Consider the following 18,829-nt stretch of genomic DNA (forward strand, 5'->3'; position numbering starts at 1 on the left):
GTAGAAATGGCTTTTCCAAGATCAGGCAGCAACAGAGTAGGGATCCCAGCCCAGTCAATACTTTTTAAACAAACAAAAATTAATTATTATTTACTAAGTAGAGCCTGTATTTAGTAAATAACCTGCAGAAACTGAAAGGAAAAATTTCACTCAAAATCCAATCTCGTCAATAATCAAATTTATTTTTTTCTCGGTTTATTTTAGTTTTTGTCCATATGCATAACTACTTCCTTTTTACAAAGTTAAACCAAAGCACAAATTGGCGTTCTTTTTTTTCCACTTAAATTAACCGGATTTTCATGTTACTATGAAGTCGCACCACCTAATCTGTGATGAATAGTGACCTAACATTTCATGGAGTAGTTCAACCCTCTTCCCACTAAATCAAGCTGCTTCCCTCTGTACTAAACCCCTTCGTCTCACTCCCCGCTAATTTTCAGGTCTCCTATTACGAGCTCCACCTGTCCACTCTTCTGTCCCCACTTATGTCCAATTCTAAACTTTTAAGAGTTACCATCTCCACCCTGGGTCTCCAGTGAGGGGGTCTCCCTACTCTCCAGGGCCTGGGCCGCCTCGGTGTTGCCCAAAGTTCCCAAGAGGAGGCTACGTGAGTCAAGCCCGGGAAGTCCAGGAAACAGGGGTCGCTGGTGGCCACGCCTCAGGCCTCTGTTTGAGGATCTCCCGAATTTAAGGGAGGGGAGATTGCGAGGTCATTGGTGGGTACGGTAAGGCGACCAGGCACCCTATTCATGTGACCCGGTGCCAGCCAGAAAAAAAAAAAAGAAAAAACCCAGTGCCATCGAGTCGATTCCGGAGGGAGTGCGCTTTCCCACCAGAAGAGGCGCCGTGGGCGAGGGGCAGGTGGCCAACCTCCACCTTCAGGGGAGTCCCGGGCGTCGCTCCCTAGCCCGGACCATGACGGGATCTTTTCGCGCCGGTGCGGGACGCGTGACGCCATCTCCCGGCGCCCGGCGAGCGGGGGGAGGCGCTGGGTGTGGGGCGGCTCCCGGGCCGGGGATGGCGGCGGCCGCGGCTGCGGCGGCTCCGGGACGCGAGGGAGGAGCCCGGGGAGCGCCGTGAGATGGGCCGGTGAGTGTCGTCGGGCATTGGGGCAGTCTGGCCGGCCTCGCTAAGTTCAGGCCTGAGCTCGGAGCTCCGGAGGAAGTGGTCCCCCAGAGCCTGTTGCCCCACTGGGTTGGGGCCCGAGAACCGCGAACAGAGGGAGCGAAAGAGGCCGCGCCAAGACCCCCGCGCATTTTTCTCCAGCCTGGCCTGGAAGGGGGCCTCAGGCCCCGGCGCCGCCGCGGCTGAGTCCCTGCGGGCCGGTGTCCGAGTCCGCGGGGCGGGAAGGGGCCCCCAAACAAGGAAGCGCCGCCTGCGGGGCCTCGCCCCTGCTCCCTCTCTGCTTGAAGGGTCGACTCCCACTCTCTAAACTCAGAATTCCTAATTTTAGGCCCTACCCTTGTTAGAATTGAGACGGCGGGTTCTCAGGGAGCCATAACCCTAGTCTCTTCCAAGCTTCTCCCTGTCTTTCGGGTGTACCCCTTGCCCTCCGTGAATTCGGATTTGGAGCTGGGTTCTACCTATTGATTTCAACCCCAGCGTAATGGGGAGCTTCGTTCTGGGCTCTCTTGGCAGCTGCCCAGAACGGTCTCCTGACCCGTTAGCTCAGTTGGGGTCACAAGATATGTCTTCTCCAGAAGAAATTCTCATTGAGCTGTTCCAGAGGCCAAGGTCAGCTTCCGAAGTGTGCTTTGCGTTGTGGGAACCCGGCGCACAAGCTTGCCTCTTTGTTGTCATTCCCGCAGACCTTTTGCCTCTTTCAGTCATTTTATTAGCCCGTGTTTGCTAATCCCTCAAGGGTCTAGAGACAGGTTTTCTTTAATGGTTTGGTTACAAGAGACAAGGATCATTCTGGGATTGAAGATGTGAATCTAACTTCTGTTAGGAGTGGAGGAGAAAGCTGCTTTTCAATTACTGGAACTGCTGGAAGAGAAAGGGATGCATGACTTGTTACCGCTGTGTAATTTGTGTTTATGAAACTAGGAATTTGTCTTTCCACCTTGTTTTCCTATCTCTTCACCTTTTCTGTACTTCCTTATCTTGCCTGTCTTAAGAGAAATGTGTACAGAACATTCCAGGCCCATATAACGTGCCTTCAGTTTGGACTGAGACTTGCAGTATTCTGTAGGACTTGGACGGGGCAGCCGAAAGTTTCTCGAGAGTACTCATCCGTACTGCTTTCTCTGTCTTCAGATGTTAAGGCTCCTGTTCTGTGCTTGACATCTCTGGCATGTGTAGATTGAGGTGTCGATAGTTGAATGGTTCTTTTGTTTCCCCATTGTTAGCTACTTGAAGACCAGGGTGACATTTTCATTTTCTGTCACACTCGATTCAGCACTTGCTACAAAGTTGTCACTCAGAACATTTTACACACACACATACTGGAGCCAATTTTTTTGGCCTGAAATTCTGTTAATAAGGCTTCCTCTTGAGTGACTCCCCTTGAGTGACTCCCCCCTTGACCTCTTTTTCTGCCCCAGAAACATAAATAATTGTTCTTCTTCCTTGTAGTGCTGCTTTTCTCATTTAAAACCCCCCACATCTGTGTTTTCATGGTGCTAAGTAAGGGCAAAGTCCATGAAGTTGATTTTTTTTTTCCTGCTTTCCATTGTTCACGGGGGAACAATGTTGAGTCTTTTCCATTTATTTGTAGGTTTAACTGAAATTGGGATTGGAAGTAAATTTAACCTTGGGGAATTGGCATGGGTAGAGAATGAAAAAAATGGTGTTAAGAAAAACAATGAAATTTGACACATGGAAATTTTTTTTCCAGGAATATCTTCCTTCAAATTACAGCTTCAGACATGGCTTTTTTTTTTTTTTTCTTTTCTTTTCTATTTAACTGCCTGGGAACTCTGGATAAATGTGCAGTTACCTCTGGAGAAGAGGGTGAGGCAAGGACTTGTGGACTTCAATGTCTTTGTGGCTTTGAAATTACCTTTCATGACCCTGGGGAGGGTCAGAGGTCAGGCTCCTGCTTATTTCATCCATATTTCTGCCTTCTAGGCTCCCAAGCCAACCGGGAGGAGACTGCTTCTTACTACAGCTGCTCAGAAGCACCACTGGAAGCTCAGGTAATGCAGGTACTTTGGATTCCTTGTTACACAGAAACATCTGGGATGCAACAGTAGGAAAACAGAACAGAGTATAATACAGAAATCTCTCTTCAGATCCAGAGAGTTGAAGTCTGATTGGAAGAAATAGGTGACTAAGTTCATGTGCATTGAACTGTTCAGACAGAAAAGATGCTGTCTGGCAGTGGACAGAAGCATTTTTGAAAGGTGACTATAACGGTGGGGGAGGGGAGTAAGAACTTTTTTACGAATCACACAGACCTAAGATAGGAATAAACAGGCATGTTTGGAGGAATGGAGCCAGAATTTTAGGAAGTGATGTGTAGAGCAGATCTGTAATGGAAAAGGAACCACTGGCAAAAGAAAACACAAAGGAAAAAAGAAGGCACATTGAAAGTGGTTAGTGAGAAGAAAAGAGGTTCTTGCCAGCCTAGGGAATAAGAGGCCTATATGAAATCAGAAGAGTTTTGCTGTTCTTTGAGGAGGAGGAGAAACAAATAAGTTTTACAGCAAGCTGGTAACAGGCACTCTCCCCATAAGGGCCCAGGTTTGAATGTGGTATTTTGTGAAGCAAAGAGGATACTAGATTTCATAACATTTTTAGGGAGCAAGGTTTTTTTTAAAAAAGACACAAGCAGACCCCAGGACTTAGTGATACTCAAGGTAGTCCTTGAGGTAGTAGTGATAAGAGGCAAAGGAGGAAGAGAGTTTAGGCTTTGGGGGGTGGGGGTAGAGTTAGGTGAGATCATAATCCAAATTAGGCTGGGGAGAGGAAACAAGGATGAGGTCATATGCTCAGGGAAAGAAGATGGCACATTAGTCTTTGGTAGCAAAAAGAAGAGAAACTTCAGGAAAAAGAGCCAGCAGCAAAGACCATGTGTTCAAATTGCCCTTAAGGGAGAGGCTGAGAAGAGTCATGGTTCTCCTCAGAGGCATGACTAATCATGAAGCTGTTGGTCTCTCTGTGGTTGTAGAGCCCACAGGTTATTTATGCATCATCAAATGCTTGTCCTTGTATCCCTTGGTGCTTTGTGGTTTCTCTGACTATTTCTTTCATGTCCTAGGCTGGATGAGTTGGGGGGAACATCCGTATCTGTCCCTTTCTCATAACTCCTTTTTTCCACCTGTCCCCTTTGTTGCATCTTCCTCTGTGGGCACAATTCCTGCTATTATGATTCACCCCTAGGTTACTTTTTTTTTTTTTGCCTCTGATTTGTTCCCTAGCAGATGTGGGCACCCCAGCCAGCAGCAGAAAGGGGTGCAGGGAAGCCACAAAGAAGCCCCTTCTGATGCCTCAAGGAGCAAGCCGACCCCTTCCAGGCTCTAGGAACACCACAAAGCAATATGAAACCTGTTCATGAGAGGAGTCAGGAATGCCTTCCACCAAAGAAACGAGACCTCCCCGTGACCAGCGAGGATATGGGGAGAACTACCAGCTGCTCAACTAACCACACACCCTCCAGTGATGCTTCTGAATGGTCCCGAGGGGTTGTGGTGGCCGGGCAGAGCCAGGCAGGAGCCAGAGTTGGCCTGGGGGGTGATGGAGCTGAGGCCATCACTGGTCTGACGGTGGACCAGTATGGCATGGTGTATAAGGTGGCTATGCCACCTGCCACCTTCTCACCAACTGGCCTCCCATCCGTGGTGAACATGAGCCCCTTGCCCTCCACGTTCAATGTAGCGTCTTCACTGATTCAACATCCAGGAATCCACTATCCCCCAATCCACTATGCTCAGCTTCCGTCCACCTCTCTGCAGTTTATTGGGTCTCCTTATAGCCTCCCCTATGCCGTGCCACCTAATTTCCTACCGAGTCCCCTCCTTTCTCCTTCTGCCAACCTTGCCACCTCTCACCTTCCTCACTTTGTGCCATATGCCTCACTCCTGGCAGAAGGAGCCACCCCTCCACCCCAGGCTTCGTCCCCAGCCCACTCATTCAGCAAAGCCCCCTCTGCTGCCTCCCCACCTGGGCAGTTGCCACATCACTCAAGTACTCAGCCACTGGACCTTGCTGCAGGTCGGATGCCCATTTATTATCAGATGTCCAGGCTGCCTGCTGGGTATACCTTGCATGAAACCCCACCAGCAGGTGCCAGCCCAGTTCTTACCCCTCAGGAGGGCCAGTCTGCTCTGGAAGCAGCTGCTGCCAATGGAGGACAGAGACAGCGAGAGCGAGATTTAGCAAGACGGGAAAGTGAAGCCCTTGACTCCCCCAACAGCAAGGGCGAAGGCCAGGGACTGGTGCCAGTGGTGGAATGTGTGGTGGATGGACAGTTGTTTTCAGGTTCTCAGACTCCACGGGTGGAGGTGATGGTGCCAGCACACCGGGGGACTCCAGATACTGACCTCGAGGTCCAGCGGGTGGTTGGCGCTTTAGCTTCTCAGGACTATCGTGTGGTGGCAGCTCAGAGGAAGGATGAACCTAGCCCCCTCAACCTGTCCCATCATACCCCTGACCATCAGGGTGAGGGGCAAGGGTCAGCCAAGAACCCAGCAGAGATGGTAGAAAAAAATCAGGCTCGAGGCTTCTACTCTCAATCCCATCAGGAACTGATGAAACATAGACCTTTACCCAAAGCAATGGTTGTAGCCAATGGCAACCTGGTGTCCACTGGAACTGATCCAGGCCTGCTGCCCATGGGCTCAGAGATCCTGGTGGCTTCAAGTCTGGACATGCAGGCCAGAGCCACCTTCCCAGATAAGGAGCCAACGCCACCCCCCATTACCTCCTCCCACTTGCCCTCCCATTTCATGAAAGGCGCCATCATCCAGCTGGCCACGGGGGAGCTGAAGCGGGTGGAGGACCTCCAGACCCAGGATTTTGTGCGCAGTGCCGAAGTGAGCGGGGGGCTGAAGATTGACTCTAGCACAGTTGTGGACATTCAGGAGAGCCAGTGGCCTGGATTTGTCATGCTGCATTTTGTGGTTGGGGAGCAGCAGAGCAAAGTGAGCATCGAGGTGCCACCCGAGCACCCCTTCTTTGTGTATGGCCAGGGTTGGTCCTCCTGCAGCCCTGGGCGGACTGCACAGCTCTTCTCTCTGCCCTGCCATCGGCTACAGGTGGGAGATGTCTGCATCTCTATCAGTTTACAGAGCTTGAACAGTAACTCAGTTTCTCAGGCCAGCTGTGCTCCCCCAGGCCAGCTGGGTCCCCCCCGAGAAAGGCCTGAGAGGACAGTCTTGGGACCCAGAGAACTATGTGACAGTGAGGGGAAAAACCAGCTGTCAGGAGAGGGTTCCTGTGTGGTAGAGCCCACCCAGCCTGAGCCTGGTGCTCAGGCCTGCTGGCCAGCCCCAGGCTTCCAAAGATACAGCATGCAAGGGGAGGAGGCACGGGCCACCCTGCTCCGTCCCTCTTTCATTCCACAGGAGGTGAAGCTGTCCATTGAAGGGCGTTCCAATGCAGGAAAGTGAACCTCTTTCCCAGACCAGGACTGGGGCTTTTCCTCAGAGCTGAGCCTCACCTTGAGTAGGCAGAGGATTTGCACACTCCAAGCAGGGAATGGCTCTCTTGGCAGTGAGATCTGGGGGCAGGGGAGGAGTGAAGGCAGCCTTCCAAGGCAGGGCCTGCTGCTCATTACCCCATGGCATCCTTTCAGGACAGCCTCAGAGGGTATCGTGATGGGGAGCAGCAGGCCTGGGCCAAGAAAGGAAAGGGGTGCGCAGGATAAGAAACATTCCAAATATCAGGGCCTCCTTCTTTTCCTCCCCATCCCTAGCTCCTGCAAGGGAAAGGTCCAGGCTTTGGGAGCAGGTGGCAGAGGGAGGGAGCAAAGAAAGAGCCAAAAATGATCCACAGCTTATAGTAGCAGTTAAACTGTCTGAAGTTTATTTCTTTTCTTTTTTGTGATGGGAGGGTGGGAGGCCCCACAGTTGGAAATAAGGGGGTACCCACCCAGAACCCTTCTTTTGAGAGATGTGCACTTTAAAGGGTAATTTTGTTACAGATGTCTATGGCTGGGTTTGTGGGCATGGAGCACTCTCCTTTACAGGACTGATTGATCCTCTGCTTCAGCCCTTCCCCATCTCTCACCATTCTTCCCACAAGGCTTCTAGCAACTTGGGGGTCAAGGGAGAGATAAGCCTCTGCAGGGTTTAGAATGAAGTCTTGCCTTGCTGGGGACCCCGTCAGGGAGCTTTGGTAGAAAGACCTGATGGCTAGGCTGACCGGTTCTAGGCAGGGCCTCTGGGAAGGTAGCTGACCTAACAAAGCTTCTACTCGGCATGCCTGACTTGCTTCGAAATTTCATTGATTCTAGTAATGGTGACTTTTGAAAGAACCAGTGGACCCTTTTCCCCAGGCACCTACACCCCACCTTTGTCTGTCTCTGTTGTGCCTAAGTGCCTGCGCTGCCCCCACCCTTCTGCTGCCCTAACCTCCTTGCATGGTATCTTGACCTGGGCCTAATTTCTAGCTGCACTGCTCTTCCCCTCTGCAAAGTTGGCTTGTTCACTCTGACCAAGATCTCTAGTTTTTCCTATGTAGGGGTCTCTCTGGTTTCCCCTTCATGTATATCCTCTATTTTTAAACACTCAGAAAGAATCATGTCCCCTCCTCTTCTGCTCCTGAGCAGCTTGGTGGAGAAACAAGGGAACCATGCCCTGGGTCAGGGCACGTACTCTTGGCTGGGCAATGCCCATGCTAGTATTCTTACATAGCCCCTCCCGTCTTATTCCACTGCCTCTCCTAGCAATCAGGCTTCTCCAGGCCATTCCCTCCCACAGCCAGCTCTAAGGTTCTTGGATAGTCTTGATAACATTTCAATGTCTGAAGTCCCTTCGACTTCATTTTGTGGTAGAGTATTACTCTGTGAATAGCATTTTCGATCTTATTTGCTTCTCTCTCCCTGTCTTAAGCCCACATTTTCTTCACAACTTTTGGCATCAGCTTGGACAGTGGAATTCCACTGGGTATTGGGAATTAGGCCCCCTACCAACTTTCAGGTGGGTGAGTGGTTTTTTGTTTTTTTGTGGGTCTTTAGACTCTTGAAGGCAACTCAGGGTATTGTCCACCCAGCTCTTCGGTTAGGCTTCTCCCAGGGTATGGATCCTGGTATTTCCTTTATAGATGTATTTGGACTGGCTGAGGCCTGACCTATAATTAGGAATCCCAAACCTCTGAGGTCTGATCTCTGTCAATGACTTCAGGCAAGTCTTGTGACCTCTCACTCTTTCACTTCCTCCCCAGCTGCCAAATGGGGATGAATAATCTTACCTACCTCCTGGGGGGAGGGGGAGTTCTGAGAATGGAGTCATTCTTAGTGTTCAGGTGCTAAAGGTTGTTCTCCTGGGGGAACAGAGTGACTGAAACGGGCTCGTTTGCTACAAGCCCTACACTCCAGTGTTTCATTCCTTGAGAGCAGTTACCTGGTCAGTCAGCTTTTGTAGCCCCATCCAAAAGAAGCTGTTGACCTGACCGTGATTTCTTAAGGCTCCGGTTCAATCAGAACCAAACACCAACGTTGTCTGGTAAACACTCAACCTTGTACTGCGTTTGGGATCATGTCCTTTCTCTTCTCTTTCCCCATTCTCTGAATGCTGCTTTCTCTGGTTCATTTCCCACAATGTGGGGCTTTGGGGTTGTCTTGAGGAATCCTCTCAGATGGCAGCCTGGGCAGCTCATTCGTAGGGATTATTGTATGCATGGGTTTCTCAGAAGCACCCTTCCTCATAGAAGGCTCATCAACTGAATCTAGTGACATGTACACAGTAGACAAGAAATGTCCATCAAGGACCACCAACTGAGCTTCCTCCTGCAGGAACATTGGGAGCAAACCTTGATCTAGCCAGATCTAGGCCAAGTAGTTTAAAAAAAAAAAAACAAAAGCCATTCACTTGGGTTAGATGTGACTTCCCAGGCTGGTAACTGCCACTTGATCCTGGAGAGAGAAATTCTTATGGACCTTGGCAAGTTTGGCCCTGACCTTTCTGCTGCTGTTCCTTTTCTGTCTCTTCCTGGTGAAGCAATACCAGCAGCTCCCTTAGTGCTGTGCCATGTATGAGTAATATGTTAATACTTGATTTTGCTGAGCTGCAGAAGTGTCTTTCATAAAGTATGGTCTCCCAGGAAAAGAAACTGTGCTTTAAATATTGGTCAGAGCTGTGGCATTCCCCTTGCCTTTTCCCTATGGTTCAGTCTTTTCTTCCAGGCATGAGAAATAAAAGTACCCTGTGGTATGTCCATTCTTCCTTATAGGAATTTCTTAAGTTTGCAAGAGATATAAGTGGTTTTGACAGAGTGAGCATTTTAGTGGGAAGTTGTCAGCTTTCTAGGAAGGGGCAGTTGAAGGAGGAGGCCACAATCAGTCCCTTGTAGGTGGCAAGATATTCCCAAAGCTTATGGATAGAAAGGAGGACTGCTGACTGGTGCTGTACAGAAATGCCTATACCAGTTTAGAAGAAGGGGGAACCAGTTAAAGGAGGGAGTGATACATCTAAATCTTAGATAATCGTTCCTATCAAGATTAGTGTACCCGAGGAAGGTGGAGTGGGAGGGAAGAGGCTCCAGCAGACCTGGACTGACCCTTCTACATTCTTGGTCCCAGCTGGTCATAACTCCAAGGGCTTTGGTCTGTGCTGCTTTGCCACTGCTGCCATCTGCTCACTTCATGCTTGCTGCCCTTTATAGCTCCCTGTCCTTCCAGGTCTTTGGCCATATAGATTAAATCCAGGCATCCTGTCCATTCTTACCTGTGTTCTGCGTTACTTTATAGCAAAATCATGTTAAAGTGGGATAGTATGAAATGCTGCTGGTGGAATGGTGAATCCAAAGGGATATGACTTCAGTGCTTGTCAGGAGCCCTTTGGCTCCAAATATCCCAACTATCTTGAGGGAGAAACAAGCAGGTCCTAATAGTGGATGTTTTCTGTTGTATTTTCTTTCTTTTGTGGTATCTTGTATCCTGTTTTAAAAAAATAGATGAGGGGGAACCAGGTTAGGGCCTCTGCCAGCATCCCAGGGAGGTTCATCTAGCTCCAGTTATGTGGATTCTTGGGTTGAAGAGAGTTTGGAGTTTGGCTGGAGTAGTCTCTCAAGTGGGTTTCAGTTTTTTTTTTTTTAACCAATGGACATCATAGGAAACCTAGGGGAAGCACAGGGTCATGGTGTGATTTAAACCTGCAACAGGCAGGCATATTGAAAAGAGTTGCTTGATCACACTGGAGACGAAGGGTAGACATGGGTTGACTGGGAAAGGGCCTTGATCCATTGGAGTAAAAATAACCTAATCAATTGGCCACGGAAAATTAGGTCATAGTATTATAGGGTAAATAGGGGAAGAGGCCAAGTTTTAGACTAAGCTACAATACTTTACAGATGGGAAAAAGTGTACACTACAGTTGAAGAGCTGAACCATACTAAGTTGGATGTTGGTCAGGAATCTACTAGCCCTTTGCTAGGAAATCTTTACCCTCCAGCTTCCCTGGGGTAGGGGAGGTCTCCTGCATTATGCAATAATAAAACAAGCAACTGGGTCTTTGCAGCTGTCAGTTGCTCTTTCAGCTCTAGGATCCATCTTTGGACCAGAGGCCTGGTCTGGGCTGAGATTGACACTGGCCCTTGAGATGCTAGAATTGACTGCACTCTCTCCTTACTTGCAGACTATGCACAGTGCCTGGGGCAGGAGGAGGAGAGATGGTGCAGTTTGCCCTGCTGAGCCTCCCCAGCAGGAACAGTAGTAATAAATGCACTTTTCACACTAAAGTTTTCTTTATTAGTTCTCCTGTTAAGCCTCCATCCTCCCCCAGTAGATTGCAAACTGAAAGTAATCCGAAGGCCATTCAACTGCAAACGCCCAGCAGTGAAGATGGCCTCAAGTTGGGTTCCTGTCTGCAGTGTGTATGGCAGCAGCCCATGTGCCTTTACCTGTTGTCAAACTCGCATTTGTTTCTGTCTTTACGACGTGGGGACCGAGGTTCTTTAGAGAGACAGAGCTGATGACATAGTGGTTTTACACTCACCCCCTGGACAGGGAGTTTGCACGTAGTTGTGAGCTGTGAGTGGTTAGTGCATTGCTGGTATTGCTGAAGGCAGGGTTGATCTCTCGCTTGCTAGATACTTGTATTGCATTCAGGAGAATCCAGATTGTATTGGGGAAGAGACTGACTGTACTCTTGGCAAACCTGAAGTATTAAAATAAGGCTGTCCCCTACAACCTTCCTAGTAACACAAAGGATCCCTGTAGCCAAAACAGTATATGTTCCAGCTGCAGAGAGCAGACTGCTCTCAGCTTGCACAGCACCTTAGGGGAGGGGAGAATATATAGATAGGGACTGGGGTGGAGAAGGAAGGGTGAGAATGTTGTCATCCAGGTGGCTTTAGTGTCCACAGGAGTAGAGAAGGATGGCACTGGGGAGATCTGGATGGATCTGATTTGTGTAGGAGTTCCCTGTAGATAAATTACTGATCCCCCAACTACTACCCCCAGTATGTAATGGCTGAATTAATATGTAATCATCTGCATTGTATCTAAAGCCTTAGAACTAGTCAGGTGCTCCCCCCACCCAGTACCATTTCTTACCCTCTAATCCTACCTGATCTTTAACAAAGCATTAATAATTCTAAGGATAATCTCTATTTTGTTGTGCTTTTTTGTAACTGTTTTAAATAAATCAATTTGTACTGTATATTTGTACTTTTGTGAGATCCTTTTTGCTGTTTTACCATTTAAGTCTCTGTACTTGGCTACACACAGATTGTATTTTTATTGTTAATGCTCTTCTTATGGATACCTGCATTTAACTTGTGGACTATGTAAACACAATATATATCAATATCTATATATCTATCTATATAAACTACTAGCTTTTCCTTTTGGTGTTTGCGCCTTCTTCTAATCCCGGCCTTTGATTATGGCCATTGGGTGGGGGACAGAAACCCTTCATGGTGCCCATTTTCGTGTGGTGAGAGTCGGATAGCTAACCCTAAGCTCAGTGCAGATTGTGTGAGCTAGTCCTGAAGCATGGTCAGTACAGACTGTTGGTGTGCATTTCAGAGCACCAGAAGTCCTTCTGTAGACTAACATACTGCAAAATCAGTCACAAGGACTTGTAGGTGTCCTCACTGTTGGACTTTCCCTCAGTTCTGTTCTTTGCTGGGAGCACTGCCAGAAATTGCAGAAATAACTCAGCTCCAATCATAGCTACTGCTCTAACTTAGAATGTTGGCCACTGGTTAAGTGGTGAAACCCTGAGATACATGGTAGTGACTCAGATACATTTATTGAACACTTACTGTGTGTGCCAGAAACTGTCTTAAGTGTTTTATATGTATTAACAGTTCCTGACATTTCCATTTTGTGGATGAAGAAACCAAGACACAGGCTAAATTGCCTAAAGACACAAAGCTATTAAATGCCTGGGCAGAGTTTCAAACCCAGGCATCTGGCTCCTCAGCTTGTGTTAATTTAGTTTCTTGTGAAAATTAAATTACAATCCATGTAAAGTGCTCAGAATAATCTCTGGCACATGGTAAGTGCTCAACTATTTTGAAACCTATATATGTAGGGTTTCAATATGGAACTCTGAGAGAAAGACATTTGGACCAATTAAGTATTTGTTTCTTTTAAATGTCTAGTACTAACAAGTTTGTATTCTTCAGAACAGAAATACTGTATTTCAGGTTTCCTGGAATTAACCCTAGTTTGGTGAGTCATTGAACACTATTAAACAGCCTTGAACCTGTGGAGGTCAGAGAGAAGTCCAAGTTTCCTTGTTATGATACTGGAAGAGGTCCACATTCTTGGCATAGTTATTTTTCTGGCAACAATTTAACTAGGGCACTTCCTTCTGGACCTCAAAAGCTATAATTACCTTAACTGTATACAACCCTTGGTACAGGCTGAGGGAAGCTCTGTGCTTGCTCTGTACTATTACAGAAACTTAGAAATGACCCCAGCTCTTGTCTCTTCCATAGAGCCATACAAACGATTTGCTCCAGCCTTGACCACTTTTGACTTTGAGTTCTCATATCACCTTAATTCTGGGTTTTCCTCAGTGGGTTTTATTGTCTTCTCTTGGATCTGGGGAATAAATGAAAAGATGGGTTACCTTTTCTCTCAAACATGAGTTCCTTGGTGAAATGGACCTTAATATTGCAGTCATTTCTATGAACATATTCCTAGATGCAGGTGACTTCTGTCTGGGATAGAAATATATTTGACAAACTGAATGCTGCTGGGAAAAGCTGCCAGTACTTTGACTAAAGTACTGCACACTCTTCCTTAGAAAATGCCAGTTATGAAGAAAGGCTTCTACTACAGTAGCCCCTCCTTAACCATGGTTTTGCTTTCCATGGTTTCAGTTACCCAAGGTCAACCTCGGTTCAGAAATGTTAAATGAATATACAGCATGACAAAATCTCACGCTGTCCAGCTCTGTCATTCACATAACTTTTACTACAGTATATCGTTGTAGTTGTTCTGTTGTATTAGTTTTTGTTGTTAATCTCTTACTCTGCCTAATTTATAAATTAAACCTTATCATAGGTGTGTGTATATGTAGGACAAATCATAGTATATATAGGGTTCAGTACTATCAGTGGTTTCCGGCATCCACGAGAGGTCTTGGAATGTATCTTCCACGGATAAGGGGGGAACTACTGTACTTCTGAATTTGAAAAATGTAAACTAGATTTAAATAGCCTTTGGGATCATAGATACCTTCATTATGGTTGTGGGAACTGACTCTCACAAGGCCAGCATCAGTTTTAATGTCATAGTTATTCCTCATCAACTTTTTAACGGCCCAAATAAGGAATCTGCTTGGACAGCCCCAGCTGAAGAGCACCCTCTCTCAGAAGAGAACAAGACTCCAAATTCACTGCCTGAAAACTCTGACCCAAGGTCTCTCTGAGATCACTTCATTTGCTAGAATGAAACTGAGAGAAAAACAGAAGGCCAATAAAGATAAAATTAATTTATTAGCCCTCGCAACTTTGTGGGCCACGCCAGGCCCCCCACCCCATTACTATCAGCATGCCCTGCAGCAGTGGGCTGGGCAGTCCAGTTCCCTGGAGTGCCTGCTCCCTTTCCGAGTGCTGCTTTGAGCAGGATCCCGCCTGATCCCATCATCATGCTCCCACATGCAAGGGGTGTGCGGGTCCACCTGCAACAAACCCGAGTCTGCCTCTGGCAGTGAGGACAGGGCCTTGTGGGTGGCAGCAGCACTGATGCCTGTGGGCCTGAGCGAGTGGGCAGTCAGGCAGGAAGATATGGTTCAGTGCAGGGAGCTACTGTTTTGCTCTTCAAAGGCCATCTTGCCCAGGAGCTGGCTGTCCAACTCCACCCCGCTCACAGGCAGCTGGAAGAAGTTCATTTCGGCTGCTAAGGCTGCCATGGCAGAAGGGTCCTGGCCAAACTGAGCTCGCAACATCATGTCCATTTTCTCCAGCCGCCTCTTGAGCCGTTTGGCCTCCCGCTCCCGGATCAGCCGGGCCTGCCGCTTCTCTGGGGTTTCATTGGCCCGCTTCAGCCTCATGGCCTCCCGATCCCGCTGTAGCCGGCGGGCCCGCTGCTCATCTGTCTCCTGCATGCGCTGTAGGCGCTTGGCTTCCCGGTCCCTCATGCGCCTCACCTCCCGCTCCTCAGGGGTCTCATTGTCCCGTCGGCTCTTCTTGGCCGTACGCTCTCGTTCTAGCCGCTGCAGCCGTACTTCTAAAGGTTCATTCTGTCGACGCAGGGCCCACTTACGTACGCTGGGGGTCTGAGCTTCCAGTAGCTTGCGGTAAGCAGCACAGTTGTTGCACACAAGCAGAATTCCCGCAGGGTACACTGGAGGATTAAAGGCAATGTCCTTACCCTCAGCGCTGGAGGGGCCCTCGTGGGTTGGGGGTAGGGATTCCATATTAAGTATTTCAGGAAGTTTCTCACTGGAAAGCAAAAAGTTTGGATGATTAGTGTCGTCTTCTAGTAAGGCTCAGATACTGTCTCCTTTATCTAGCTTTGTCTTACTCTTTACCTACCAGGCCAGTTGCTCCAAATTCACCACTAGGGGTCAGTTCGAATGCTTGGGAGACCTCTTCTCCTGTTTGGTCTAGGGTGTCTACCAAATCTTAAAGCCCACCTGGAGTTAGAGACTGAGCCAACTGCCACAGCAGCCCACCAGAAATCAGACGAACCCTTAGAAATGAAGTTTTCATTCATGTTGGAGTGATGGTGTTTGGCAAGAGCTGTGCAGGGGCAGTTCTACTGTGGGAATGAAGGGTCCTTGAGATGGAAGCTTCCATCAGGAAAGGTACAGTCCACCGACTCAACCGCCTCTTCCCCTGGCATTGCCAACAATATAAAGGCAGCATATACTACCATATATACTAGTCAAACAAGACTAGTACACAATGTTCACTTAGTCCTAGCCTTCTCAGGACACAGTAGAGACTGTCCTCACACGAGGGTCTGCCAGTACCCTGTAAGTTCTTTCTCTAATCTTTACTATGAACATTCTTGGACTTCCTCACATCTCTTTATAGTTGAAAATATTATCCTAATAGGGTAAAGACAATATTATTCTGATACAGGAATCCATTTCTCTCTGGAGATAGCTAGTAGAATGGCTATACTCACTAGCCTAATTATTTGTATTTCCAAATAATTCATGAGTCAGTTGCTTTTGCATTCCCTATCTTTAGCCTCCACTTTGACTTAGAAAAGCAGAACCCCCACCCAATAGTTTGCTCCCAGCACAAGAGAGTTAGATGCCCAGCTAACCTGTTAAAGGTGGCATGGCTGGTGAAACGGGCTCCGCACACAGCACAGTTAGACCTCTGGTCCTCGGAGTGGATTAGGAGGTGGCGGCCCAATGATCCTGGGGAGCTAAGGGCCCGGCCACAGACAGGACACATGTAGCTCTTGGCACTCACCACCGCTGCAGTGTGCTGTAGAACAGAGCCTTAACTTTAATCTCACAATCTCATGCCACCTCCAAACCCAAAAAAACCCAAACCGATTGCTATCGAGTCAATTCTGACTCATAGCGAGTCCCTACAGGACAGAGCAGAACCACCCCAGAGGGTTTCCAAGGAGCGGCTAGTGGATTCGAACTGCTGACCTTTTGGTTAGCAGCCAAGCTCCTAACCACTGCACCACCAGGGCTCTGGGTGATCCTTAGGCTTTTTTAAAGCCACCTCCAGGATAATCAATATCCACTTAGAAACTACTTTCTGGAAACACCCCCCTTCCTTTAGTCTCAGAACAAAGGACTTCAACTAATCTCTCTGTTGAGCACCTGTAACAGTGAGAGTCTCCTGAGATAGCTGGTCTTCCATTCAGGCCATTGCTCAGATTCCACTGGCTTGGGTTCTGACTACCTTCTAGGACACGTGGCTGGCTTGAAGAACAACGGTGCTCTAGAACCAGAACCTGCCCCAGAGCCTGAGAAGAATTCATGCTCAGGATAATTTCTCTCTGTCTGCATGGCTTATACTGGGTGGGTGCAAGTGCATGTTAAGGGGACGATGAAGGCCAAATCGAGAAGCTGGCTGAGAATTCTGGTATCCGACAGGTATTTACCAACTATCTTTATGGTAAAAATCCAGACTACCATGTGGTGTTGATGCCTTTTCGATACAGATCACAAGGCACAGGTGCTACTGGATCAGAGAAAAAGAACATAAAAGTCTGCCTTATTCTGAGCCTTCATTAATGCTAACTTTCACCAGTATTTCAGAAACATGTTAACTAATTTTATTTTCTTTAAAAAAAAGCCCTCATTATTAACAGATGTTAGTTTCTGTTTCATTATTTAAAATATGCATTGAATAATTTAGAAAAAAAATAAAGATACTTAATTTCTACAGTGTGTCTGCCTGGGAACTCAGAACATATTTATTCTCTAAATAGTTCTGAGAATTGGAGTGGAGTTTTAGTGGAAGCAACAACTCAAGGTTCCTTCAGGAGCTGGAAGCAAAGGCCAAGGCCAAGGCCAGGCTACGAACAAGCTGGTGCTCAGCGTTTCAGGGCATGCAGTCCCTACACCATACCTGGTACACGTGAGCAATCAGCTGCTCCCGACTTCCACAATCTAACTGGCAGAGGGGACACTGGCAGAGTTCAAGCAAGGGGTCAGAATTCAAATTCTCTGTGACCTGCAATTCAACAAGGAGACAATTCATTAAGTCTGTTTACCAGACTCTTCCCTACCCCTACCGTTTTTAACAGGGTGTCCTGTTCAAAGGAACACAACCTGTTATCAGATCTTATTCTTAGATTTCCCATTGTGGGCTGAAGGAAACAGTAATAGGGGAAAGTGATTAAATTTGCTCCCACCTTTATTTTCCCCAAGGCTTCCTGCCCTGAGGACCAAGGACTGCCCCAGAAAAAGCTCATCAGTTTATCCCCTAAGGTAAACTGCAGAGAGGACTTAGTTTCCCTCCTGCCGCATTTCCTGCAGAAATACTCAGGAGACTTAAGTGAGAAGGCGGCGCCTCAGGCAACAATTTGACTTAAATTTCTAAGCATATGCAAGAATACACCTTGGGAAGTAAGCTAGCAGTTTTGCAAAGGTGGATGTAAACAAGAAGGAAACTATTCTGTCTGGGAAGGAGTGCAGCTTTAGGAAGGAGAGCTGTACGTGGTATAGTGATATGTGGGTGGAAAAAGAAGGCTGGGTGTGATAGAATTGTGTATCTGAGGTTTGAAGGAAGAGAGGCTCAGGAGACTGCCAGAGGCAAGATTGTTATATATGGATGAGAAAATCAGGGCAGAGTGGGCGGGTCGGGGGTTCTGGACTCAGGAGCCATTTGTTACTTGCCTCATGCTCTACCACTTCGTTCCCACCAGCAGGCTGCTCTGCATTTTCTAACTCTTTTTCCACTTTGACCATCCCTCCATCTTCCTCTGATGTGTGGGAAGAGACTTCATCTTGTGTGGTCTCCTCTTCATCCCCTTCACTGTCACCTGGAACACACAAACTGGTCAGTTGTTCTGATTTCTGCATGAATACATCCTGAGCTGCTTTGTATACTAGAGTTTACAGCTGTGATGGAAAACATTTTCAGATCTTCCATAATATAGTTTGTATCAGTGCTTCATTGGGTACAAATCATGTTATATGTAGCTGTTGTTTATAGTGCCATGTAGACACTACAGAGAAAATTTGAGGCAAAACTGCATTGGAATATGGTTACTAATCCCTGAACATTTTCATAACAATAATTCTTCTTAGGCATGGTTCCCAGATACCTCACACTTCAAATCACACCTCCTCACTCATCTCACACTGTGCTCATTCCCACACAAACCACCTTTGATTTACCAACATTTCTTACTGATGTTTTTACTTACTTTTTTCCATAACCTCTTGTTCTGTTTCTCCATGGTGTCTAATATACTATTCTACTCCAAGTCCCACTAATCTGTTTTCTTCCAACTAGCCCCAAGGCACACTTACAGAACACCAGCAACTTTTTCTTTCCTCATCTCGATAAAGGAGGCAGTAGTAAATTAGTTTAAAATGATGTCACTTTATAGGGAAAGGGCCATTCAGTACAGTGGAAAACCTAGCACAGCAACCAACCTCAGGCAGGTATTTTAACTCACTGTTCTTACTCTGCTAGTAACTCAGCATTCTAGGCTAAATAAATCCATTGTTTTGTTGGTGTTTTGAAGTATCTGATGGATAAGTGAATGCATTAGGTGGAAGGAAAAGACCATTCTTTAAAATGAAATATAATTTCTTGTGCCTAAAGTAAGAATTGAGTT

General features: G+C 47.3%; 2 protein-coding genes across 25 annotated transcripts in view; one reads left to right on the forward strand and one right to left on the reverse strand.

Annotated features, from left to right (window-relative positions):
• The first annotated feature begins 986 nt into the window (after positions 1–986).
• Positions 987–8,977, forward strand: ATXN1L (ataxin 1 like). Of its 3 annotated transcripts, none has more exons than XM_023556640.2 (3): positions 987–1,089; positions 3,070–3,146; positions 4,362–8,977. In XM_023556640.2, exon 3 carries the CDS (start codon positions 4,482–4,484, stop codon positions 6,549–6,551), a length of 2,070 nt encoding a protein of 689 aa, XP_023412408.2. In that variant the 5' UTR covers positions 987–1,089; positions 3,070–3,146; positions 4,362–4,481; the 3' UTR covers positions 6,552–8,977. The 3 variants fall into 3 exon arrangements, with proteins under 3 accessions (XP_023412408.2, XP_023412407.2, XP_010595091.2); XM_023556639.2 differs by having other exon boundaries at positions 3,070–3,137; XM_010596789.3 differs by having other exon boundaries at positions 3,070–3,137; positions 4,365–8,977.
• Positions 5,212–18,829, reverse strand: part of ZNF821 (zinc finger protein 821) — a 38,458-nt gene continuing 24,840 nt past the window's right edge. For 21 of the 22 annotated variants that reach the window (XM_023556652.2, XM_064273826.1, XM_064273821.1 and 18 more), the window contains 4 exons: positions 17,880–18,025; positions 17,110–17,214; positions 15,839–16,005; positions 5,212–15,003 (listed from right to left, as the gene is read on the reverse strand). In XM_023556652.2, coding sequence (XP_023412420.1) covers positions 14,352–15,003; positions 15,839–16,005; positions 17,110–17,214; positions 17,880–18,025 — 1,070 coding nt within the window. In that variant the 3' untranslated portion in view covers positions 5,212–14,351. The remainder of the gene's footprint in view (positions 15,004–15,838; positions 16,006–17,109; positions 17,215–17,879; positions 18,026–18,829) is intronic. The other variant, XM_064273828.1, reaches the window with a different exon arrangement.

This window comes from Loxodonta africana, chromosome 21 (assembly GCF_030014295.1).
Source record: "Loxodonta africana isolate mLoxAfr1 chromosome 21, mLoxAfr1.hap2, whole genome shotgun sequence".
NCBI classification, from domain to species: Eukaryota; Metazoa; Chordata; class Mammalia; order Proboscidea; family Elephantidae; genus Loxodonta; species Loxodonta africana.